Consider the following 27368-nt stretch of genomic DNA (forward strand, 5'->3'; position numbering starts at 1 on the left):
TTTTACCTGCTACGGGATAGGACATGGAATGCTAAAGAAATTACTTTTCCTTAGCATTTCTTGACCCAGTACGCAGTTCAAAAGAAATCGGTAAAGGAAAGATCAATTATATTAGTATCGTGATCGACATGAAGGTGGTGCTCTGAATGAAATGTCACTTTCCTTGCGGAATAATGGTCTGATCAATTATTTCGTTAGGTAATTTTAACGTTTGTTGCAAAGATGATGTTTTGGATGCATTTTAACAACATAAAAACTGATAATTGTTGATTTTAAAATTAGACGACACCCCCCTATGATCTCAAAATTTAGCAGAAAACACCCCAGCTGTCAAATTTCCTTTTGGGAAAAATCCTCAAAAATTACTTTTGCGTTTTCTTTTTAGCTGCGTACCAGGCTTTACTTTTCAGCTGCGTACCAGGCTGAAATCGGTAAAGGAAACCCTAATAAAAATTGTATGGTTAATTTGCTTAACGACGTGTTCTTGGTATCATCCAAACCATTTGTGGAATAGTTCAATGATTTGGATTATCGTTCGTTTATGGTTATTTTTTATTAGGGAAGCTCTATTACCAACAATCAATAAGAAACTATCGATTTTAAATTGGCTCACTACTTGACTAGCCTATTGGGACCCAAGCAAATCGATTAACGTACCCCATTCTAGTCCTACACTATGTTTGTTTTGATTCTCTATGAAAGTTTGACAGATAAAATTAGGGGTTCGTGGATTTTCCTATGTTTCGAGGAGTGCATCGATTAGCTTGGGACCGAAGATAGTAACAGAGCTGAGCCAAAAAGTTGAGCACGTTTCTTCGGGACCTACTAGTCTTAGCGTTAGCTCTATGCTATTATATTAGTATCGTGATCGACATAAAGGTGGAGCATTCTGATTGACATTTCACTTTTCTTGAGGAATATGATCTGATCAATTGGGTTCTTTAATCTTGAAAAAAAAAATATCGGTTTTTATATATCATCTGAAAGAGCTTCGTTTTCTGAGCACAGTGATATTTTTTCGAACCTACACACTTTCATCTCGATTTTTAAATCAAGATTTAAAGCAAAATAATAACTTCACTGTTGAAACACTAAACTGCCAAACTGACAGCTCGCTCTCATACAAAGTGACATCGAGGGGCGCTATTAAGGTGATTTTTGCAAATGTGATCGTACTTATTTAAAATAGTTTCAGTGTACCAAAATTGATGAAATTTTGGGTTTGGGATCCATTTTAATGCAGATTACGAATATGCATGTACCCCAATACCCAAAGAACCCAATTTTTACGTTTGTCACATAACTGATATTTTGGATGCATTTTAACAACATAAAGCCTGATACGCAGCTGAAAAGAAAACGGAAAAGTAATTTTTGAGAAATATTCCCAAAAGTAAATTTGACAACTGTAGGGAGGTGCACATGTCTTTTGCTAAATTTTGAGATCATAGGGGGTGTCGTCTATTTTTAAAATCAACAATTATCAGCCAGTGGTGGCGGGGGGGGGGGGGGCACCCCTCACTATACCTCTCCAAAGGGGGAGTTTGGTAAAGAGATGATAAAACCGATTTGTACCTTCCTAAAAAAGTTGTCCTAGCTCGCTGTCTACTCTCTATATGCAATTTTCACACTGCTGTACTCTAAACGGAACTTTCAATCCTATACTTTCATCTCCTCCTCTTGTATCGTATAAAAATTACCACTTTAGTCTGTTATTTGAAATTAGCATCTTCAACTAAACAATTATCAGTTTTTATGTTGTTAAAATGCATCCAAAACATCATTTTGTCGACAAGCAGATACGTCTATTTGACACTTGGTCCAGATTACTGCAAACCACATAAAAGCTACAGTTTCGAAGAATAAAAAAATACATATACAAAAATTTGGCGGTAAAATTTTTCAAAATATGTTTTATTACAAGCGTCCGAAGTAATCTAATAACAAATCTTTAATTATGACTTGTAATTGACCCTCGTAGCAATATATGAATATAAATATATGAATGAGTACTCGATGCTGTGATATGAGTTGATTTTTACTGCTCCACAAATCCTATTCGCAGAAGAACGTGTTCTTTTCCGAGAGATCAGTTTTGTCATGAGGTGCTTTTTGGAGTGTGTAACGAAATACATCATACGAAGCCCTAGCTATTTCTGGTTCGAAATACACGACAAAACTCTACATCGTCGGCCAATACTTTTGGTCATTGCTTAGTGCGCTAAATTGCTATTCTTATAACTGCAGGTTTCGCTCCTGTTATGCGTTATTTACAAACTTATGTGACCTTATTGTAAGATAGTGTGTGTTTCGATTAATCAATGTGGGATCAGGAATTATTATCACAAGTGAAAGTCTGGTTTCTTGTAATCTTTCTGTCATTTGTCAAGCAATCATCATCTGGGAAAAAAGTTCCTAATAACAGCACCAGCCAGCTCGTTGCTCGTCCGCATGTGCTATGTGTTCTCTACTCCAGGAAGGTGTCTCCAACCGGCCGGTACCGTCCGTCAGTACATTATCACACTCGACCGGTATTCCCATCTGAACAACGCCATTCATACCTGAAATAAAAAAAAACAGAACGTATGTTGTTAGTTGTAGGTACAGGTATTAGTATTTGCCATTAGTATTTTTGGGCGAAAATGAGTAATAAATTGGTATCGATTGTCAAGTACCACTTTACAATATACATGAAAGGTGTCCTACTTTGTTCAGAAAATGTCTATACAATAAGCACTCATACGTCAAATTTTTACCGGAAATCGTAGGTATGACTTTTGAAATCAAAATAGCCTATATTACATGATATCAGCTATACACTGATAAATTGAACTATTCCCATTTTGCTTGAAATTTAATCAATTTTACATTAAACTCAGTTTAATCATATCGAGGAAAGAAATTGATCGAAAGTGTACCAAAAGTGCTTCTGAACGTGTTTCGCATTTGGGAGTGGTGAAATTCGTAAATTCGCGGTTTATGTTCAGTGAAAATTCCGTATCACAAAATTGCTCACCGAGTTCTCTTTTTTTGCCGTTCGACGACGACGGGCATGCGAGAGAAAAATAAGCATCGGGAATGTGCTCCCGAATGTATTGATTTGGTGAGTACGTTCCAGTTGAAGATTTTTCTTATACATATCTCGATTGCATTTTCGAGGGGACGTCCGGAGAGCTTTGAGATTTAGGCGTTGTTGCTTTTACGGGCAGACGAGTTGGTCGCCGGTAAGGGCCAGTAAGTGCTGCCAGCAGATGAATCAAGAGGTATTCGAAACAAAATTGGTAAGAAATGTTCATTCAAATCGATTTAATACAGTTGAACATATTTCAAAACTATATACGTGCCAGATTTGGAAATAATATTTTTTAAATCTGGAAGTGTGTTTATGATACCATTATCCCTTTGATAAAGGTAGAGTGAACATGCGGGGCTTATTGTAAGTAAAAGTGACCTCGGAGTGGTCGTGAATTACCAGGCATTCTGAAATGGGTCACTGGAGCTGCAATAGAGCTAACACCTTCTAACTCTCGGACTAAACCTGCTTTAATTTAAGGGTAATAAAAAGCAGTTTTCTTCCATAATAACACTGCCGGACAGTGGGGGTTAGATTGTACACACACACACACACACACACACACACAAACACACACAAACTCAGTTTAATCATATCGAATGATTAAAAATTAATCCTCTCTTTCTAAAAAATAAGCATCTGATATTAATCCCGTTTAATCATGGTTGATTAGATTGTAGATTATCTTTTTTTGAATATTTTTTAATCATTTTTTATTCTATTTTAAAATTTTTTGATTGAATTTTAATCTTTTTTTATTATATATCAGTATTGAAAAAGAATAAAATAATACTGGAAAGATTATTTCGAGTTTAATCATGCATGACTACTGTCGAAGTAATCATGGCTCGGACTCAATAAGGTAAAGTGGGAAAGTGCATACTTTTCAAGCTTTTTTGATTTAATTTATCTTTGAGTGTAGTCTGAACAAAGTATAAGCAACAATCAATACGAAACTAACAATTTTAAATTGGCTCACTACTTGACTAGTCTATTGGTCCCAAGCAAACGATTAACGTACCCAATTCTAGCCGAAATTCTAGTACTACGCAATGTTTGTTTTGATTCGCTATGAAAGTTTGACAGATAAAATGAGGGTTCGTGGATTTTCCTATGTTTCGAGGGGTGCACCGATTATCTTGGGACCGAAGATAGTACCAGAGCTGAGCCAAAAAGTTGAGCACGTTTCTTCGCGACCTACTAGTCTTAAAGTTACCTCTATGGTAATACTCCGTTATTGCCAGTTCACTTGCAATTAGATAGAAAACCAATATTCATCCTCCTGAATAGAAATTGATGATCTTAATTTACAATGGGCAATGTACATAAACGCATGTTCTTGACAAAAGTGCTTCCTGTTTTTGAGAAGCAGTCTGAGGGGGTAAATATCAGGATTTACCACAAATTAGCAACATTATACCATAACTGATACATGCAGAGGCGTCGCGTGCCTCATTTGTTTACCTGTGCACCAAACTTTGTTTCGAATAGTTTACCACCACATATTTGTTTTTGCATTGAAAAGCTCCATGAATTCGAGGGACATATTCTCAATTACTATATTAATCACTACCTAACGTAAGATTTGAAAACTTTTATGGTCCTTTTCGCGCTAACCGAAGTAAGAGGAATTGCAAAACGTAACTAATTCTCGTTTTTATCACAAGGCCAACTTTTTCGACTGAAGAATATCCGTCAAACACTTCCTAAAACATTTGTTGACACAAAACAGTGTCAAAATCTAGAGAAAATTTATGAAGTCCCCTCGGTAGCAAACTTGAATTAATCAACTCTTTATTAACGATATCAGAATGAACCAGGGGAAGCTCATAAGTTGTGACTGGCGCAACGGCGCATCCATCGGTAATTTGTATAATAAATTATGAGTACATCCAAAAACTATACTCTGTTTCTGTTTTACTGTTGTTTTACATCAACAGGCTGGATGAAGCCCCAATGATTTTAACCTTATCAACTATGTTAAAAAAAATACATTCAAGCATGGTCATAACATAAAAAACATTAAAAAACATAGTCAGTTACTCCTGTCGGCGATAAACAGAAGAAAACTTTCGACGAAGCGCATCACGGGATCGATGAAAGTCGAAAACAGATGCAACTCTGTTGAATGTTCTCTGCAGTCCGCAAATCGCACCGTACGCTCCATAATTTGTGCGACGTAGAGGCAGTCTTAGCATAAGGTTATTACGAAGCGGTCGGGTCGGGTTCAGGTCAATTTGCCTCAGGATAGCCTCACAATCTGTCCTTCCTTGCAGGATATCGGCCACGGTTAGGGCTCTGCTTGAGTCTCTTCTAGTCCGGAGAAGTTCTAGATCGATAAGTTGACAACGGTTTTCGTAACTGGGTAATCGAAACGGATCATTCCAAGGCAATCTACGCAACGCAAAACGAAGAAAGCGACGTTGAACAGATTCAATTCTCTCGGCACTGTTGTTATAGTTTGGGTTCCAAACAGCTGAACAATACTCAAGTGTCGATCGAACAAGCGAACAATAGAGAGATTTTAGACAGTAGATATCAGTGAAGTTTTTAGCTATCCTAAAAATGAACCCTAAAGTTCTTGACGCCTTATCAACAACATATGTGATGTGTTGCTTGAATGAAAGCTGTGAATCCAAGATCACACCCAAGTCTTTCATCTGATTCACGCGTTCGATTGTCGAGCCAAGCAGGTCATAGCTAAATATTATCGGTTGTTGTTTTCGTGAGAACGTAATAGCGGAGCATTTGGCTGGGTTCACTACCATTCTGTTTAACCTGCACCAACTAGCGAATACATTCAGTTGACGTTGAAGAAAGTGACAGTCAGCAATGGAGCAGATTCGTAGGAAGATTTTGAGGTCATCTGCATATGATAACCGAGGAGCTTCGATGACCAGATGCACGTCGTTGAAGTACAGTATAAAAATTAACGGTCCCATGTGGCTTCCCTGAGGTATACCTGATGTGACGAAGAAGCTAGCTGATCTGCAATCTTCTATGGCAACTTTTAGTTGCCGACCGGTAAGATATGATCGAAACCAACTCAGAAGATTACCACATACACCAAGCCTGCCGAGTTTAGCAATCGCAATAGCATGGTTCAACTTGTCGAATGCTGCGGATAGGTCTGAATAAATAACGTCCGTTTGAACCCGATCCGACATGCTTTCGGTTATATACGATGTGAGACACAGCAGATTGGTAGTTGTAGAGCGGCCGACAGTAAACCCATGTAGATCAGCACTCAAATACTGCTTGCAATGGGACAGCAACGGTTCCATAATCACTAGCTCGAATAGCTTCGAAACGGCACTTAACGATGTAATTCATCGATAGTTATCCACAGCTCGTTTCCTTCCTTTTTTGTGGACGGGAAACATGTGCGCAAATTTCCAGCAAGATGGAAATATGCCACCTGAGAGATACATTCGGAACAGGCGAAGAAGCGGAATTAACAAGCTAGCAATATGTCTCTTCAAAAATACAGATGGAACTCCATCAGGTCCAGGATTGAAGGATGACTTGAGCAGAGTCGCAGCCTTAGAAATCATTTCTGCATTAACATCAATTGCACCCAGTGTTTGATCGTTTACTGGAACGTTCCTGCCAGCCAGGTTAATATGGTCGTCAGTTAGTATCTCATTACTGAATACACTGACAAACTTTTCGGAAAAAAGGTGGCATATATCCTGAACAGTGGCAGAAACTTCTCCGTTGAATTCCATAGACGATGAGAGGCTATATTCCCTGCGTTGCTCGTTTACGTAGTTCCAAAAGGATTTCGGGTGTAGCTTAAGTTTGCGCTGAAAGCCTCGTTGGAAACTTGAAAAGTATTCACGACTGACTCGCTGGTAATTGAGAGATTTACAACTGACAAGAGAGTGAGAGCGAGCTTTTGCGCTCTCTTTCTCCATTGCTCTCTTTGTCTGCAATCAGATATCTAAGTGCACAGCGAGAAATGCACGCTTTAGGCACCCATACATCACAATCTAATTTGGACTCACACATTCAAACCGGTTTGCAAATATGATACACGTCCAAAGCGTACCAGACTGCTGTTTCCGTGTTGCTCCCGTCTGACGCGTGACTGCTGAAAGTTTCAATTACAACTAGTAATGCAAACCGTCATCTATTGTGGAAAATTTGTGGTATGTTTCAAGAGCTGATAGAAAGTCTGCTTGGCTTACACCAGGCATTTGACCATTCACAAACTTGCCACCCGCCAAACAAAAAACCCGCTTTTAGGTGCACTATTTAACGAGTTTTGTTATGGTAGTGATATCGACATGCTTAGAAATCAATGCATTAGGGATTAAGCAGACAATCTGAACTGAATTTAATCCTTTTTGATGCAAACCAAGGTCGAAGATTTAATTGAGTCACACTATAAAATAGTGTATTCATGATCACTTGTGGTATGGAGTAAAGAAGTACAGCTATAATGTGACCATAAACTCTATAAAAATCTTAACGCATTTTTTTTTATTATTTACACCTGTGTCGTGCACAGGTTGCACATGGTGGACGCGACGCACATGGTGAGCTACATGTGACACGTAAGTTTGTTATCATGAGCTAGCAAAAAAAGGTTGCTTCCACTGGCTTTGCTAATTGCTAAATTGTTTTTTTTTTAATTATGAAATCATTAGAAATTATGCCCGTGACCTGCCCTAATCCCGCGCTACACCTAATACCGGGGGTTCGTCAATAAACTGCGTGTGTAAATGTTGCGATTTATATTGACTTTTTTTTCAAAATAATCATCGCAAACATTAGCATATCGAGTCATCTTTACTAATGCATAACAAATTTCATAAAATCGATATTTTGAACCACCCTAACGTATAAAACAAAATGTCAATAGAATAAAAAACACAGATTTAGAGCACCGCCGTACCTTGTACTTCCTAACGTATGTTTTACATTCTGAATCAATTGAACAAGGGCAACGAAACAGAGATTGTATTCATGATGCACCGTGTTTGTTTAATATAGAGATGATTCAAAGTGTACACAATTTTTTGTTGTATAAATTGCAAATCAAATGTTTATGGCAAAATGTACCTATACAATACACAATCATATGACGCGTAAAGAAACATAAATCACTGCGTATTAATTTTTTGTCTAACTGATTTAAACGTGAAGCACAGACAAACAGACTCACAAATTGTTCATCAAACAAGCATTTAACAGTCAATTTGAAGTATCGTAGTTGGTAGTACCGTCATCTGTAGCGCGCATAGTTAATTCCCTTGCGTTTGACGTTTACACACTACCGCAATCTATTCAGCGTACTGTCCATCACAGTGTACTCAACAGATGGCGGTAATGTTTTAGCGACGATGTTTTACAGTGAGAAATATTCAATATGTTATGTCTGTTTGTCTGTAATACACTCATAAAATAAATCACAAAATATCCATGTGAATTTCACATAACTTTCATGTGATCTCATAATTGGAAATTGCACCACCAAATCACATGAACGTTATGTGTCCAATGAAATCTATATGATTTCTCATATAGAATTTCTAATGCTATGTGATATTCAGGTAAAAATCATTGTTTTTGTTTTTGGAAAAATACTATGTGCGTTCCTAATAGAAACTAAGTGAAAACTTTTTTCAGTGTAGGGCATGTCACGGCAATGAGCTGGATTACCGAGGTGAAGCAGTCGGTTAAGTTGTGTTGTAACAACCTGGTCTATACAAGGTGTGGAGATCTAGCCCTGGCGTATGTGTTGGTAGAGGGAAAAATGTAAACTTTGTGGGAGACGATGGTGACGACGTCATAACACTCGAAAGTAATTTCGCGAAATAAGAAGGAAAACAAATCGTAGCTATTTTTGCATGATGATTCTGCTTGCTTCTATTCTTTTGTAAAGTCTGCGGGAAATATCAGCTGCCGATTTGGTTTTTTAGATAACTCCTTACTTGGAAACAGGCAAAAACTCACAAATAGGCTGCTTTTTCATGGTATACAGTGTGATAATTTAATTATCATTAAAGTATCTCAACATTTAGTGGCAGACCATTTATAAATTTTGGTACCATACATAAATTCTAAAATCCATATTAAATTTCTTATATGCATGCGCCGATCGAAACAAACGTTATGACGTCACTACAAGGGTGATTGAGTGAACGAAAGAAACGAATCGTGCGAAGCGGAATGAAAGCCGAGTGAAAAACGAAGTGCACCAATACATTCAGGCCTACAATTCCACACCTTGTATAGACCAGGTTGGTGTTGTAAAACCCCTTTACGATACAAGCAATTAGTGACGTCACTAATTGCGTTTACGTTGATTTTTTGGATTACTAATACAACCATATTTCACGATCTGCTTCACCTCTCTCTGTATCTCATTGATGTCACGGTACTGATATTTTGATCTTGTATGTTACAAGAAGTGATCGTAAACAGAGCTGGTAAATATCTCGGCCGTCATGTGAGGATGAGAAAACAGAGGTCTTCTTACTATCACGAGACGAAACTACCTTCCATTAGCTTTCTTGTCATTTTTCAATCATCAAGCACTCATGAGAATAATTCTGATGCGGTGTGGACATCAACATTTCTAACTGATTAAGATGAATTTAAGCAAACAACCATATGTAATCGGTAGAGTGAATATATTATTAAGATTTCCTCGGTACAAGTAACTTTAATAGCATTAAATGACCTAGTAATTACGATGATCACAACACTGTCACGTTCTGTCATGACAAAATATTCGATGAGATTTTGAAGAAAATCTCTGTCATCGTTTTCTCATCCGATGATAGTGACAGAAGTATCTCTGTAAATATCGCGAGATCTTTAATTGAAAATGAAATTTGCCAGCCCTGGTTGTAAAGCATGTGTTTGACACACACACACACATAAATCCCGCCAATTTCACTATCCGAGAATCACAATCAGCGTCAGAGTGAACGCTCATGAACCATAAAATCGCTGATTGTGACTCTCTGAAAGTGAAATTGACAGGTTTTATGTGTCATAAACATACTTTTACCAGGCATGGAAAATCATTTACATTCATTTACATTCATTTGCTTTTAACTTTTCAACAGAATTCCGTAAAATAATGCAGGAAGCTTTTGTAGGTTTTTTGATTAGCTACAGCTTTTGTGAATCATTCAAATCTGTATGCACTCAACCTACAAAAGCTTCATGCATCAGTTTACGGAATTCTGTTGATGAAAAAAGTTGAAGATAAATGAATATAAATGAATGCTAGAAATGAATGTAAATTATTTTCCAAGCCTGTGCTGTACAACCTCTTATTGTATGTTACAAGTACAAAATATCATTAAAACATCTTATGATTTAATAATTCCGAAAAACATTCTTTATAGCGAAGCGAGTGGTAGCTCCAACTAGCAAACCTTTTTTGATAAGCGAAGCGTTAACAATATAAAAACTGAATAATAATTCTAAGCTTACCACTGGCGTATCCTGATAGCACCAATGAATCCGACGATTCATACCGTTTCAACGATGGACAAATTTGTTCACCAGAAAGTTTTATTAGTCCAACAGCAATGGAAATGAACACTTGCTCGATTCCCTAAAATACACACAATCTAGTTGATGCAAACTTTGACGCACGTAATGCCACAGTTTTCCTATCTACCTGATCCTGTAGTGCTGAAGTTTCAAAATAATTTCCTCCAATCGAGGTCGCGTACAGTGAGGCTTCTTCCCGGGAAACTGCCCGTTTCTCTTCCAGGTCGAGCTTGTTGCCAACTAGTGAGAGTACCATTGGCTCCTGTACATTCCTCTGGAGCTCCTGAACCCAAGTTTTGATTTCAACAAAGGAGGTGTACTGCGTGAGATCGAACACCAGCAAAGCCGCATTTGCATTCCGATAGTACAGCGGTGCCATCGCTTTGAATCGCTCCTGTCCGGCTGTATCCCAGACCTGCAATGGCAATTTAAAATTCTGGTACTACAAGTATTCTTTGAAACGAACGGTGTATCAGACATACCTGCATTTTGACTTTGAAATCCTCTAGATTAACTTTGCATGTGAAAAATGACGCTCCTATCGTTGGCGAAACTTCCTTTGTGTACACGTTCGAAACATATCTTACCACTAAGCTAGTCTTTCCGACACCTGAAACCGAGAATAGCAAAAATTAAGCTTTAATTGTTTACTTCATTGTTTTACTGGTTTGCACTAGATGCACATTCCGCATGTGCAAAATTAATCAAAGGTCGCTTGTGCTACAGCACGATTACCGTTATCTTAATGAAAGTAAATTTTGGCGGTCTGATAAAAATAAAAACTTTACCTACCAATACTTAACAATCTCTACTTCAAACAAAATTGTCACGTTTGTTATTCATGTGCATTTCAATCCTTAAATATACAATAACTGTTTTTTTTTTCGCTTCATTTGCTTGGAAATCTCTTTCTCAGTTCGCACCAGTTGAGTAACAGGGTTGTAAGTCCACTTGAAGATCTCGTGTCTGAAACAGTCCACAGTGTTGAAGCGTTTTAGGATGAACAGATTGTGACGACTGATGATGCGATAGCTGTAATTAAAACATCTTAGAACATGAAGCCCCTTGTCTTTGACAACATGCTTAACATTGGGTTAAAACATCTGGTAAAACAACTTTATCTTACCCTTGATTTCTAACAAGTGCTTCAAAAATGCCAACTTTCCATATTGCTGGTAACTATCTAAAGTTAAAAAAGAACTAAAAGCTACCACATGGAGAACTTCCTCTTTGGTCTATCGAAAAAGAACATTCGACTTTCCACCAAATTGTTTGTGTCACGGACATTATCAGGCGGAATAAAGCAGTTTCTAAAACCTCAGCTATATGGCATTCTTGGACGTCGAAAAGGAGTTCTAAGCGTGTAAGCTACAGCGATACAATTTTCCGATTTTCCTAGTGAAAATCATCAAAAACAAACTAGATCATTTCAGGCCCCCCTATACAACATCTGTTCTGAAATATTCGACATTGGTACAGGGGTGTCGAGCATCGCCTCGGTTCAACATTATTTAAAGTCAACACTTCCTGGTAATAGAGATTAGTGACGTTTAACGGACGCACACTAGCGGGGGCAACTAAAGCCCTACAGTAAAAGTATGGACGACTGTCACCACAAAACTGAAAAAAGCTGTTCCAATCGAGCAAAGCGGTGCATTTTGACGGTTCGATTGGAACAACTTTTGACAGACGTCCATACTTTTACTGTAGGGCTTTAGGGGCAACGCCGTGTAAAGTTTTTTATTATTTTCCTCTGGCTAACCTAAAAAGTGTATGAAAGTAGATCTGTCAAAATGAGTTTGACATCGATTTGTTAAGCTGAGTTTAGACTAGGCAAGTCAAATGATCAACTCAGTTGAATTCAACTGACTTGAACGCGAATTGAACGTGTAAACCATGTCATTCAACTGACTTGATCAACTCACTTGAATTGAAAAAAGTTGAACCAGACCCAACTTTTCAAGCCAATTGAATTCAACTGAGTTGATCATTTGACTTGCCTAATCTAAACCCAGCTTTATGTATTTTCCTCGGATATTCACTAACACGCTCTTACATATCGCACCAATACAACCGGACGTGAAAATCTCTATAGAGATTAGTGACGTTTAAAGCACGCACACTAGCGCGAGCAACGCCGTGTAAAGTTGTTTATTATTTTCCTCTGACTAATCATATTTAGCAGGGTTTTAATCATACAAATGCAAATCGCTAGCTTTCATGCTAAAAAATACGGGGTTTTGAGTCAAAAGTTATTATACGTCGTTTGGTGGCCCCTATTGTTACTTAAGTCAAAGTGTATTTACCAGGATATTCGGGAGAATTATCAATTACGTCTCCTTACGTGCAGCCCATTCATCATTTTAGGACTACCGAAATCATCTTAGCAACAAACAGTTCGATTTATTCACTTTAATAATGAGAAAGCGAAACGACGAACGTACACTTTTCACGGGTTTCTCAGCGCTGTTACTTAAGTCAAACGGCATCTCCATAGAAATTGGGTGACTTAAGTAACATCGAAAACTATTTTGATCGGAAGGTGATTACGTCAAAAAGCAATTTGACTGGCAAATAAATTTAAAAATGGGATTTGATCCTATATTCGGACAGTATATAGTGTAATAGCAGGAGAATCGATTGACACTGATAGCTCGACTTTGTTTACCTTTGTTACATTCGACGTAATGAAAATTTGCTCTTGATACAACGTTGAACTGCAGCGTTGAAAGAAAACACGCACACCAACATCTATGCATGTACGAACCCACACCATTGAGCGGAGGGTACAGTACAAATCAAAACACGAAGCGGTGTCATCACTCATCATCACTCAGCTCTGGCAGCTTCAGTTTGCGATTTCGGTGGCGTTGACAAATACCTTCTTTATAAAATAGGAATGTAATCATTATTCCAATGTAATTTTTTAATAGAATGCGTGCAGCGTTGGCCAAGGAAGATGGCATATTTTATTACAAAGCAATGATTTCAATACGTTGCGTTTTTCGAAGTATACTTCTATGCTTATAAAGATTATGTTGAGCAACAGATTCACAAATCATCAATTTTCGATTACTTTTTCGAAGGGACGTATCTGCTATTGTAAACAATGCATCTTACTGATACCGGTGGTGATATTGGAAACTCGTTCACTCGAAAGAAAAACATATTACAAGGCCAGCTTGGATGTGTCCTTGTATTCTCAAGCGTTTCTGTTGCGTATAACGTGGTAATCACGGTGTTTCGTGAAAACCCATTAATGGGTAAAAAAATACCCATTTTCAAACCATGTATGCAGCTGTCAAAAAATGGGGGAATTTTGAAATCCTAAAATGGGTGAAAAAATACCCATTTAAAGAATCAGTTCACGGTTGAATAATGAGTATATTTTTTACCCATTAATGGGTGAAAAAACACTTCGAAATTTTATCGTCTCATTTCCGTCACCGGCTCATTGGGAATGCAAACCTCGATGCAAACAGTTACTGTCCGCAGCAATGATCTCCGGAAAATGTTAGAATCCAAAACGTTGGAGAGGCTTACGGATAAGACAATACAATGGATAACTTGTATTATAATATTTCGTGAAAAATTTGAGCGGAACACCTGCATTTATTTTCAATGTTTTAAAAACATTTTTACATCAACGATCGCTTGCATCCTCCATTTGTAAAAATGGGTATTTTTTCACCCATTTTACGGTAAACACAATATAAGAAAATGGGTGAAAAAACACCCATTTATTGACAGACCACCCATTTACCCATTTATGAGTAAACCATAGTTTACCCATTAAATGAGGAGGGGCACTTTTAGCGGAAATGGGTATTTTTATACCCATTAATGGGTTTTCGCGAAACACCGTGATGATTGAAAACCGATACAATCGTAACAAAGTGAGAATTCTCGCGTCACTTTTCAAATAGACCAATGTAACATATCCACCATTTTGAGAAAATCGAAGTTGAAGTTCGACAGATTATTAATTTAACTGTTTAAAAACAATACATTTTGCAATACTATTTTTAATGTAGCCAGTGTATAATAAAGTTGACAATTCAGAAGAAACGGTAAAATCACAATTTTACTTTGAATTTCATGCTACAACATAGAAAAAACCACATAGGACGTTTTGACAAGTAGAGTTGTACATCGGACATGTTACATTCGACGATTTTTCTCAATGACATAATCAATGAGTGTTACATTGGACGTTTTGTCAACATGATACTAGATTCCCTTTCACAGATTTCAGAGTATAGTACCTACCTTTAGATTGGCCCCGCCTTTGAAAAATGAGCACCAATCATGTTAGGCAGTCCGAATGACCGAAGTAACAATCATGTACCCATCATTTCAAACTGTACATTGGACAATTTTTTACCTTTGATTATCTTAAATAAATGAAAGTGAATTTGGATGGATGTTTTTGTATGACATACAATGATAGAAGAGCAACAGTTTGTATCGCTTAACTCGGTTTGTTTACATTTGTTACATTGGTCGATTTGAAAAGTGACGCGAGAATTTTGCTATCGAAATATAATGATGATGACATCGATCATCTTCTTCCCTCGGCTGGCATCTGTCATACTGACACCTGTCATTTATTGAGCCCTGGTGGTGAAGTTATCGGGGGACTCCCCACAGTTTCAATGTGCACTCACTAGATGTCACTGCGATCACATAAGGGTGGTGTATCCATTGCCTTGTACGAGGAATTGATTAATGGGATATCTTGTTAATTAAATATCTTTGATATTGTGGTTGATTGCAAAAACTAGTTGTATTTGAGAAGCACACGAAACATAAAGGTGATTGAATTTCTGTTCGATTGCAATACTCTCAAATTTAATCTAGTAAGAATAAGAAATCCTCGGAAAAATTCTAATGTGAATGTACTGGCTCAGATTTTGACAGTTTATTTGGCTCAAAATATTCTCTCCGCCCATCTCTCCCTCTGAGCATTTCTACTTCAAACTATTAGAACAGGATTGTTTTTGTAATCAAAGAAACACATCTTAGTCCTTTTTACTTTTTATGCCTTGTTGATAGTGACAAGACTCGGCTTTGCCCACCAATGAAGACCTTTAAACAAGGAAAAAATTAGTTAGGTAGTTTTTTTTTCGTCCCAGAATAAACGCAGCAATCGGGTCTGGTGCACACACTCCTCCTTTTGCTTCACGTTTGGATACCTAGGATGGGTATTTTCGATGGCTTCGCTTGGCCCATGTCAAACCTTTCAGCAATCTTCCGGAAACTGCCGGAACACGTTTGAGCCTGAATTGTTTCGACAGATATTCGACGAGTATTCGACAGATCCTCTCGTATTCGTTGTTGTCGGGACTCACAATCAACATATCGTCGACGTACAACAATATGAACGATAATTGATTATCGATGCGCCGAACGTAGAGGTCTGCCTTGGATAGTTTGTACCCAAGCTGCTTCAACGTTTCCGTGATTTTCTGGTTCCAGACACGACCCGCTTGATTTAGCCCGTATATGCTACGCTTCAACAAACACACCTCCTCCCAAGGGGTAAGTCACTCAGCACATTGTGCCGAAATTAGATTCGACACAGCTGGGCACATCCATCGGCACAATCTCGTAGGCATTGGATTGTTGTAAATAAAATGGGAGCACGGTTGGACAACTGTCATTGAAGTTGTTCACAAGTCCCAGGTTCACAACATTACGTGCTGTTTGACTGTTTATTTAGGAACATCCTCTAGAGATTTTTGACGTTTAATCGCCGCACACTACTGTATCATTTAAAGCGAACGAGTGCGAGCAAGAGGGAAACAGATTAGACAGAAAGATGATTAAACGTCAATAAGGTCTCTAATTGAAAATACCAGAGGCACTCAGACCACCAGTTCACTTATAGATCTAACTACGAAATGTAGGTTCTAGAGTAGGCTCAAGATAAAGAGGCAGTTAATCAGACCCCATTTGTACCCTTAATTCAAATAATGCTGCAACTCACTCAAAACAAACTACAGAAGTCTCCAACAATATTCCCCACCGGTTCCAATTCTTTCCGGCCGCTCATAGACCGTTGCTTTTCACATCACGAAAGGCTAGGTTTCTGGTCTACCTTTGAGGGCATTATAAAACCCTAAAACACAGGACTTTTACTATCATTTGAACACAAAACTCCAAAATTTCGCGCACCCGCCACTTCCCGCATCATCCTCAATCCGATTTATCCTTACGATTTCAAACCAAAACATTCAAGGTGTCAGAAATACCGGGTTGCCGGGATGGGTATTTTACAAACAATCGCAGCTTGCTCTATGACCAGCACACTGACAAAAAAGATGACTCAAGATTAGTGCGCGGAGTGACCTTCCCCTTGCCTCCTCTTTAGATCCTACTTGATAGCCCATTGGTTGCTTCATGTAAATGGTCTCGGTGAGGTCTCTGTGCAGGTATGCTGACTTCACATCGATGTGCTTGACTTGCAGGGATCGACGTGTGGCAATCGTCAGCAGCGTTCGAAGCGTAGTTTGTTTGGCTACTGGAGCAAAAACCTCGTCGTAGTCGATACCGAACTTCTGACTGAAGCCATGTGCTACGAGTCGCGCTATGTAACGTGTCACTTGGCCAGACTCATCCAGCTTTTTCTTGAAGATCCATTTGCATGCAAATGGTTTTTGTTTCTATGGCAGCTTCACGATCTCCCATGTCGAGTTTTCTTGAAGGATTCCGAATTCCTCATCCATTGTCTTCTTCCACTCGTGGCGTTCATGACTGCGTATAGCTTCATCATCGGAACGGGGTTCATCATTATTTTTACGGCTGGACCGTCGTACATCTTCGACTTCGTCCTCGGTGGCAGTGTCAAAATCTTCTCTGGCGCTGAAGGATTCATCATAGAACCCTTCGAAATCGTCTTCATCGGATTCCGAAAGCTCCAACTCGAATTTATCGGCTGTAACAACGGGTTTCTCATCATCCTCAACGGAAATAGGTTTGCAAGGATAAAAAACGATACTTCCCTTGTGAGGTTCGGTTTTCCGAACCTCATCTACTGGAATGAACCTTGTTCGTCGCTAGATCCAGGAAACGGTAACCCTTGTGCTGTTGCGAATAACCGACGAAGGACATTTTCGTCGACTTTGGGTTCAATTTCGTACGCTTCTCTTTTGGAACCCACACGAAGGCTTGTGATCCGAACAATCGAAGATGGGTGACGTCTGGTTTCTTTCCAGTCCACAGTTCGTATGGCGTTTCCGGCACGGCACTTGACGGCAAACGGTTCTGGAGGTAACACGCTGTGTTTACTGCTTCAGCCCAGTATTGCTTTGGCATTCTGGCATCAAGCAGCATGCACCTTCCCATCTCAACAAACGAACGATTTTTCCTTTCAGCTGATCCGTTCTGCTGGGGTGTGTGGCTGGTACTAAACTGTTGCCGAATGCCCTCTTGACGATAAAAATTCTCTAGTTGCTGGTTCTTGAACTCACCACCTTGGTCCGATCGAATTACTTTCGGTGACCTGCCGAACGTTGTCTTCATCTCCTGCACATATTGCTTGATTGCTAAGGGGCCTCCCTTATCTCAATCGGTAAAGGCGCAGCTACAAAGCAAGACCATGCTGGAGGTGGCTGGGTTCGATTCCCGGTCCGGTCTAGGAGTTTTTCGGGCTGGAAAATTTCTCGGCTTCTCTGGGCATAGAAGTATGATTGTACTTGCCACATAATTATACTAATGCAAAAATGGTACAGGCATCGAAAGCTCTCAATTAATAACTGAGGAAATGCATCTAGAACACTAAGTTTGAGAGCACGCAATAAGCTAATATGCGATAAGCAATAAGCTTGAAATACGAACAAGAAGAAGAAGACATAATGCTTGATGTAATCAACTGCTTGCAAGTTTTTCTTTCAAAAATACACCAGTGAGAACCGCGTGAAGTCATCGGTAATCGCCATGAAGTATCGACAAACACCTGGCGCTGGTGTGTTCATCGTTCCGCATAGATCCGTGTGCACGAGGTCGAGTGCTTGCTTTGTTTTCTTCTTGGATTGCTTGGGGAAAGGGAGCCGGGCAAACTTGCTCTCCAAACAACACTCGCACACAGCTTTAACACCGCAGCTCACTATCTTGATCCCGGTAGCCAGATTCTTCGATTCCAACTCGGCGACTGCTTCTGAGTCTCTGTGGCCGAACTTCCGGTGCCACGAGTGTTAACAATGTTCCGAGTGACAATTGCCGTTGGCCATATGTGCTCTGTGGGTGATCCGAAGGTTGTACAAACCGCCAGATACCGAGCCAAGAGCTATAACCTTGCTGCCCTTGGAAATCCGACATCCTGCATCGTCGAAAATGACATCCTGCATCGTCGAAATTAGGTCTTCCATTCGCCAGCACGATGTCTTCGGAGACGGAACTCGTCCACCAGCTTTATCTTGACTAGGTCGAACGTTAGGTCAGCATCAGAACGGCTTTCCTGTGCCGTTGTAAGTGGATTGAAAGAATCCGGCATGCTTCGAAGGACCATCGCAACTTGAAAATTAGCATCAAGCACCTGGCCTGCAATCGACAGCCGTTCGAAAAGATCTTGCAACTCGGTGATGTGCTTGTCGATTTCCTCCCCATCGGTGTACCGCACGTCGCAAAGTTTCTTGAGGATGGATACCTTCGACGTGAGCGTCATACGCTCGTAGTTCCTTTTCAAATTCTCCCACGCTTCCTTTGACGTAGTGGTGTCCTGGATCAGATTTCGTTGGCTATCGTCTACCAGAAGACCGTTTGAAGCCCTCGCTTTGTGGTTACATTTTCGCCACGCCGCTACCGCTGCTGCGTTCGCTTCCGTTTGCACTGGGCACGTGCCAGTCACGTACTTCCAGAGATCCTCTCGAACCAGCAACAGCACAACTTTAAATTTCCAGCTGCTGTAGTTGCTTCCGTTTAGACGTGGGACACCCAATTTCTCGATTGTGCCCGAAAAAATAACAACCATACAATTACCATAAAATAAAATACAATTACATCCAAATCTATTGCCAACAATCGATCTTATTGTGCGTATATTGTACAAGAAATTTTAACATATTGTTATTACAATTGTAAGAGTTTTCAACAATAGAACAACAATATAATTAATGGTAAATGGCTCAAGTTTGTTCGGGAAATAGTGATTTTTGCAAGATACATAACAACCCCCTTGTTCTATTGTATATTTCCCCATTTACCATAAATTCTATTGTAAAAACAATACATTCTATTGTTATTTTATCGTTGCGGAAATACGATTTATTGTAAATACAATAAACTCTATTGTATGGTTACAATACATTTCAGTGTACCTCTATGGTACTTATTTTTACGGGTGGCCATCTCAAGCTCTGAAAAAACGACGGAACACTCCCGAACGCGACTATCTTACGAGCGGCGGTAAAAAAAACCGGTTTATCGGTTCCCTGGGCCCATAACCTCTTGGGAGAAATACAGTTCTCTACCACCGTTAGTATTAGCAACAATCAATACGAAACTAACGATTTTAAATTGGCTCACTACTTGACTAGCCTATTGGTCCCAAGCAAACGATTAACTTACCCCATTCAAGTCGAAATTCTAGTACTACGCCGAGGGGGACGACTCTATCTACGATGCAGAAAATATTGTGTTTTGCTGTGGCTAGCTGCGCGTACGCTGAGTAGATAGAAAGAAGATTTATCACGATTTTGAAGATTTCCTGCAAAAAAAATGATGCGCGATGCAAGTAGATGCGAGAAATGAAAGAAGATTTTTCGAAGATTTATTCGCTAGTGTGAGATTTTTTGAGCATCTAGAATCGAGATTTAGATGTGTCGCCCCCCTCGTACTACGCAATGTTTGTTTTGATTCGCTATGAAAGATTGACAGATAGAATGAGGGGTTAGTGGATTTTCCTATGTTTCGAGGGGTGAATCGATTAGCTTGGGACCGAAGAAAATACCAGAGCTGAGCCAAAAAGTTGAGCACGTTATTTCGGAACCTTCTAGTCTTAGAGCTACCTCTATGGTATTAGTGATCAGTTTCACTAATACATGCATTTTACTGGTTGAAAATAGAAAACAAACCGCTGTCAAGTCGAACACTTTGAAAGCGGATTTCGTGGTTGAAAATAATAAACAAATCGATTTTACACGGCTACACTAGCTAGGTTGTATTAGTGAGATCTTGTATCGAGAAGTCAATGAGCAAAATAAAATAGCGTCTAGTCCGTTTGAGCGACGACAAAAGAAGAACGAATTCAAGAGCCACATGTGAAAAGGGCATACAAGCTTTTTGTAAACAAACCTTTGTAGGCCCTTTTCTCGTCAACCGAGGGTCGCCTACGCAAACCAGTAATTTCATCGGGAAGGGGAAGTTTCCCCTACCCAGTGATGTTAAAGGTTTACGTTGGTGTCATATGGGTGGCGAAAAAAGAGCATAAGAAGGTTTGTTTACAAAAAGCTTGTATGCCCTTTTCACATGTTGTGCTTGAATTTTATTCAAATAACTCATGGCTAACTTAGACCTATATTATTTCTACACTGCAGCTCTTCACGTTGCTAAATGCACCGCTTCAAAGACTAGTTACTGTTGAAGCGAAGCTGTTAGCAATCGAAGCTAGCCTTGACATTTATACTTAATTGTAAACGTCTTAATTAAAATTAGTTCTTCTCTAACCACTACCAACGTACAGACGTCTTTAGCTACTCTCTACAGGTTATGGGCCCAGCGTGAAAGAAGATAGAAAAATGACTACAAGTTCGAATTCCAACGGAGTTTCTCAAGGCGGTTCCTCAAGTATTCCTCCCATCGAGAGATTGGCTAGACGGGACAACTGGTCCTCATGGAAGTTCGCAGCGAAAACTTTTCTTCAGCTGGAAGGACTCTGGGATGCAGTGAAGCCGAAGCAGAAACCAGACGGAACATTCGAACCGGTGGATGTGCAGAAGGATCTGCGAGCGCGGTTGAAACTGATCCTGCTTCTCGATCCGCTAATCTATGTGCACATTGAGGACGCGGAATCGGCCGAAGCTGCATGGACCAAGTTGGAAACGGCATTCGAGGACAAAGGACTTTCTCGGCAGATCGGTTTGCTCCACAAGCTCATCAAGTCGGATCTGTTCAATACGTGACGAGCAATCGAGAGCTCCTCATAAATCTAGATCAAGCAGACGGTAAGGTTGTTGCAGCTAACGGTGGCATGATGGATATTGTTGCCTGCGGAACGGCAAATCTTCAATCGGTATGCAGGGATGCTCAAGACAACGTTGCAGTGAGTGACGTGCAGCTTATTCATGGGTTGACGGCGAATCTTCTCTCGGTCAGCAGAATCTTACAGAAGGGGTATCCCGTAACTTTCAACAACGATGGCTGCAAAGTGCACAACGCAAACGACGAGCTGGTGGCAACCGATAGCCACTCCAACAATCAATTCAAGCTGGACCAGGCGTCGAATAACACACAGGTTTTGTCGTGTAATGCTGCTGGAAGTCTCGATCTCTGGCACAAACGCATGGGTCATCTTGGCTTACACTGAATGTTGAAGCTAGCGCTGCAGACTGTCGCGTTTGCCCTATGGGAAAGCAGTCGAAATTGCCGTTTCCAAAAAGCGGATCCCGTGCGTCCGAGGTGTTACAACTGGTTCATTCGGATATCAGTGGACCGATGGAGATGAATTCGATTGGCGGTAATCGGTTCTACATTACTTTCATCGATGACAAAACTAGACGTATGTTCGTGTACTTCCTGAAAACCAAATCAGAAGTCGAGATGTTAGCAAGAAGCTGAAAACAATACGGACTGACAATGGTAAGGAGTATCTGAACAATGGTTTCCAAGGTTATTTGCAGAAAGAGGGCATCCGACACGAGACAACCAACGATTACACTCCCGAGCAAAACGGATTGGCCGAGCGCGCCAATCGGACCATCGTGGAGAAAGCGCGATGTCTCCTATTCGAATCCAGGTTATCGAAAGGCTTCTGGGCCGAGGCTGTGTCAACAGCTGTTTATCTGATCAATTGATCACCTACCCGTGGTCATGGTGTGACCCCCGAAAAAGCGTGGAGTGGAAGAAAGCCAAACCTTTCACATGTTCGTGTTTTTGGAACGAAAGCCTTGGTCCAGGTTCCAAAGCAGAAACGACGCAAGTGGAACCCCAAATCCCACGAATGCGTGCTGACGGGATTCGATGAAGAAACCAAGAGATATCGTCTATACGACCCGAAGATGAAGGTAACTATCAAGAGTCGTGAAGTCGTTTTCCTAGACGAAGGAGTCCCATCTGAAGCTGTAGGTCCCGATGCTCGGCGTAGCAAGGCAACGTTTGCCAGACTGGTTCGAGACCGTATTCGAGCCGATTATTCCGATTGAACCGACCGAGCCTTGCGAATCGGATACAGAAGACGAGAACCATGAAGCAGATGATTCAAGCGGTGATAACGATACCAACACATCCACATTGACTGACCTTGTGCTCCCTCTGCGACAAGCTTCAGAACCACCTCGGTCAAAGGTGCACGTGCTTCCAGCCAAGTACAAAGATTTTCACGTTGATAGCACTGGCCTTCCTGGTATCTCACTTTCACAGCCAATCTCCAATGAATCGAGCGACTTCCATGGTTTCCCGTTGACGATAGCACTAGTGGACCGAGTGACAACGACGGTCTAGTGGCATTAGCATCTGGCATGGATGGTGAATTCGAAGACGACCCCGTTTCTCATCAAGAAGCATTGGCTCGGGACGGGCTCACCAAGCTACCGAAGGGAAGGAAGGTAATCAAGTGCAAATGGGTGTACACAACGAAACGTGGTGCTGCAGGAGGAGTTCAACGGCACAAGGCGCGGCTGGTCATCATAGGCTACTCACAGCGAAACGGGGTAGACTACGATGAAACGTATGCTCCCGTTGTTCGCTATAGTTCGCTGCGATACCTTTTTGCCCTGGCTATCAAGCACGACCTCACGATCGACCAGATGGATGCAGTGACGGCTTTCCTGCAGGGTGACCTCGACGAGGAAATATACATGGAACAGCCCCCATGCTTCGTTGACGGAAGAAGGAAGACCGAGGTGTGCAAGCTGAACAAGGCATTGTACGGCTTGAAGCAGTCTAGCCGAGTTTGGAAACACAAACTGGATGCGGCTCAGCGGCGATTTGGCCTGGTATCAATGTAAACAAACCACCACTAGATGTAAAAAGAAAGATAGGATAACCCGACGGTACAGCTCCCTACACTAATAAAATTCCACACATTTTTATTGTCGAATTTCCATGTGAAATTCCACATGATTATCATGTGACCACACATAAACAGAATCCACCCAGAAGCACAAATGAAATTTATGAGTCAAATGAATGGCTTTTATGTGTACACATATTAAGTATATTTGTTGATCACATTGCAAAAATTCATGTGTGGGACACATTAAAAAAAATTTTGAAATTTTATCAGTGTATGTTTCAACATTGTCAAGCTCTTACCCTTACCTTGCTTCAGTTTAGAGTAATCTGTCATACACTTGATGCTATCAGGCATCGGTTAAATTCGTGTGCATACTAAAAGATTATCGCACGTTTTTAATTCATGATTAGTCAAAAGGTATCCAAGGCAGTGACATAAACCTGGCAAATAGAAACTGATAAAAAACAAAATCCTCTGCAAGATAACACGGACTAATTTAGACGCGCAGTTTAGTGTATCCAGTTCATGCATGGAAATAAATGTACTAGACCAGTGGTACTCATCCAACGGTCCGCGGGCCTGAGTGAGTTTGTGCAGCCCACAGAATGCTTTCAGTCTGTGGAATGTATGCCCGCAAACTGACCAAGGATTATGTCTAGAATCAACTTTAAATTGTTTAAATTAGTGTTAGTTTGAATTTCCATGGAAATTAACTCAAAACTAACTGCTAAACAAGCTCTCCTTGACACTGTTGAACATGTTAAATTCTCTTCAGGATTCTTTTAGAATCGACTCTTGAAGTTGAGTTCAGATTCTTTTCAAATTCCTATCACAATTCTCTATCATGGTTTCAGAATTCCAATTCTCGTCAGCATTGCTTTGAAACTTCTCTAAAAATTTATTTTATTATTGCTGCAATGAATTTTGTGGAATGTCGCTAAGGAGACTCTTTGAATTCACCCCTCACTAAGGCGCTAAGTACAGTTCGCATTTCACATAGAAACTAGCAATATGACCCGCCAGATGCCTTCAGCTGAGCACCACTGGAATAGACCGTTCGAAGTTCATACGAGGCCTGCCGAAATCAATTTCTATCAATGGAAGCAAACTTTATCGCAAAAATTACTATCGTAATTCTGCTAGACTACAAAATCACTGCCAATAAAAATGATTAGATAAGAACAGATGTCATCGAACTATGATTTTAAGGTAAATTAATAAATCAATGAAAAAATATATTAAAACCAGGCGAAGGCCAAACACTAAGTCAAGATATATAATATTTTATCAAAAATTATTTCAGTTTATAGGAAGCTTGATATTAACCTACCTATATATCACTGCTGTTACTGCATTGAAATGTTTATATTAGGTGTTTAGTTTGTGTTGTTAAAAATCCAATTTCCAAGTTTAAAATTGGAGAAAAAGATTTTGATGTTCGACTTAAAAATTCAATTAAAAAAATACAATTTCGTTTTTTATCTTCTCCATAGATCATATAATATACTTTATACGTAAAGCGATACTGATTTATCGGAAGATCGAATCATCACAACAAGTATCGGTAGACAGTTAAACTAAATACATGATTTGTAAATATGTCGTATAGTCGAAGGTCTTTCGACCAGCAGAACACTAGAATAACAAACTACAAATACTGACAAACAGCGTACGAAAGAAAAAAGATACTCACCTTGAGAACCCAAAACGACGATTTTTGCCTCGATGGCTTTCATGTTTGGCTAGACTGTCGTTGCTTCGATGCCTCCGTGCCTATTTCTACCAGTCGCTATTTTTTTAATGCTCCGTTAGCTTTTTTTTTCGTTTCTTTGCGCTGATCACTCCTTCCTTCAAGCTAGTAAATCGCGTTGTAATCGTAATTCAATTACGAGTTTATGCCACTACACTCGTTCCGCTCCGATAGCTGGTAAATTTCGGGATCTAGACCCGGTTTTTCAGGACGTTCACACGAAAAGCTTTTTTTCACGAAATTAAAAACCAAGAAAATGTTCTCCAATTTTTACAAGTTGCCTTTTTCTCCTTCTCTTTGTTCTAAAAGTCCAGCCCTTGGTATTGCTGCTCTTCGAACGCTCCTTTTTCATATCGTTATAAAAACACCGTAGAAAGTGTCGGGGAAACCCATCCGAGTGTTATCTGGTACCTACCCCCGTTGTGCTCTATTTAACTTGAAATCATAATATTCTAATCGGTCGTGAGTTTCAAATCGTCCATCGTTTCTAGATCGTCGTTTGCTTGCACATAAACAACTTTCTTCGCAAAATTCTACGCCGTACACAATAGCTGCGTTATCGCAAAATGTGCGACTGATTTTCTCTCAGCTTTCGAAAAACTTGCACTTTTGAGACTTGTGACTGCTACTACCTGCTGCTACTGCTTATGCTGCTCTGTGCTGTGGAGGAAACGAGCACGGTTCAGTGGAAATCGGTGGAAATATGAAAATGAACGGAAAAATGAACAAAAGAAGTAAACAAAACTTCACCAAAACAGTGACAAATGACAGTAGTTGAACGATACAAAACGATATACTTACAGTATGTTCTCCTTAATCCGGAAAATTTAAATCGATATTTCCGTAATGCCACAGACAAACAGGTGTAATACTTTCTGCTCAGTATCGAACACGTATTTAGCCTTAGTATTATAAAGCCCTACAGTAAAAGTATGGACGTCTGTCAAAAGTTGTTCCAATCGAACCGTCAAAATGCACCGCTTTGCTCGATTGGAACAGCTTTTTTTCAGTTTTGTGGTGACAGTCGTCCATACTTTAATTAAAGGGCTTTAGTATTTCAGCGTTCAATTTAAATATTATTAAGGCAGGCGAACAATGCATACGTTTTCGGGTTTTTTGACAGATAATGCATGGGCTAACTCTTTGGTTTAAAACCCCATAAAAAATCCAATAAAAATACAATGAATTTCATTGTCATTGAAACCATGATATTTACTGGACTGATAAAATTTCATTGTTTTTATGTGTCCCATACATGAATTTTTGCAATGTGATCAACAAATCAGTGCCAACATTTCAAAAGGGGCGTAATTGCTTTTGTAAACAATGGCTTTAGACGTCGATTTCTCGCAAATTCAAACCCACCTCTCCAAATTACAAATGCTAGCTGATACATGAAACATACCTCTGCATGCTGGTGTCATTCATTTTCATGAGTGAGCTTTCATTTGCGAGAAATTGACGACTAAAGCCATTGTTTACAAATGCAATTACGCCCCTTTGAAATGTTGGCACTGAAATGATATCTATGTACATAATGATAATATGTGTACACATAAAAGCCATGTATAACCACACATCGGGGCACGCACTAGTCTTTCAATACTATAGTGTATATTATATTGTATAAAGTTAACATAGCTAGTAAGGTTTCAGTGAAGTTTGAACTGTTCTAGAAATGGTTCTTTTCTATGCGGGTACACAGCCTGCTGACCATTACTGCATTAAATACTTTGAATAAACTCTGAATTTCAATAAATACTTTATTTACTCACAAATTTTATATATAAATTATTAACAATATAGTTAAATTATTTGTCGTTACATAAATTATCGCTAATTATTTGTTAATTATT

The 27368-nt window shown here is 39.7% G+C and overlaps 1 protein-coding gene across 1 annotated transcript; it reads right to left on the reverse strand.

The window, feature by feature from the left end:
• Positions 1 to 1889: 1889 nt before the first annotated feature.
• Positions 1890 to 26187, reverse strand: RabX1 (RAS oncogene family member RabX1). The gene is made up of 5 exons (XM_065221181.1): positions 25456 to 26187; positions 11074 to 11201; positions 10719 to 11006; positions 10529 to 10652; positions 1890 to 2561 (listed from the first exon to the last, which is right to left on the reverse strand). Exons 1-5 carry the CDS (start codon positions 25496 to 25498, stop codon positions 2416 to 2418), a joined length of 729 nt encoding a protein of 242 aa, XP_065077253.1. The 5' UTR covers positions 25499 to 26187; the 3' UTR covers positions 1890 to 2415.
• Positions 26188 to 27368: the final 1181 nt, after the last annotated feature.

Source organism: Ochlerotatus camptorhynchus, unplaced genomic scaffold (genome assembly GCF_037179485.1).
Source record: "Ochlerotatus camptorhynchus isolate MF236.1 unplaced genomic scaffold, CSIRO-AGI_Acam_v1.1 ptg000139l, whole genome shotgun sequence".
NCBI lineage: Eukaryota > Metazoa > Arthropoda > Insecta > Diptera > Culicidae > Ochlerotatus > Ochlerotatus camptorhynchus.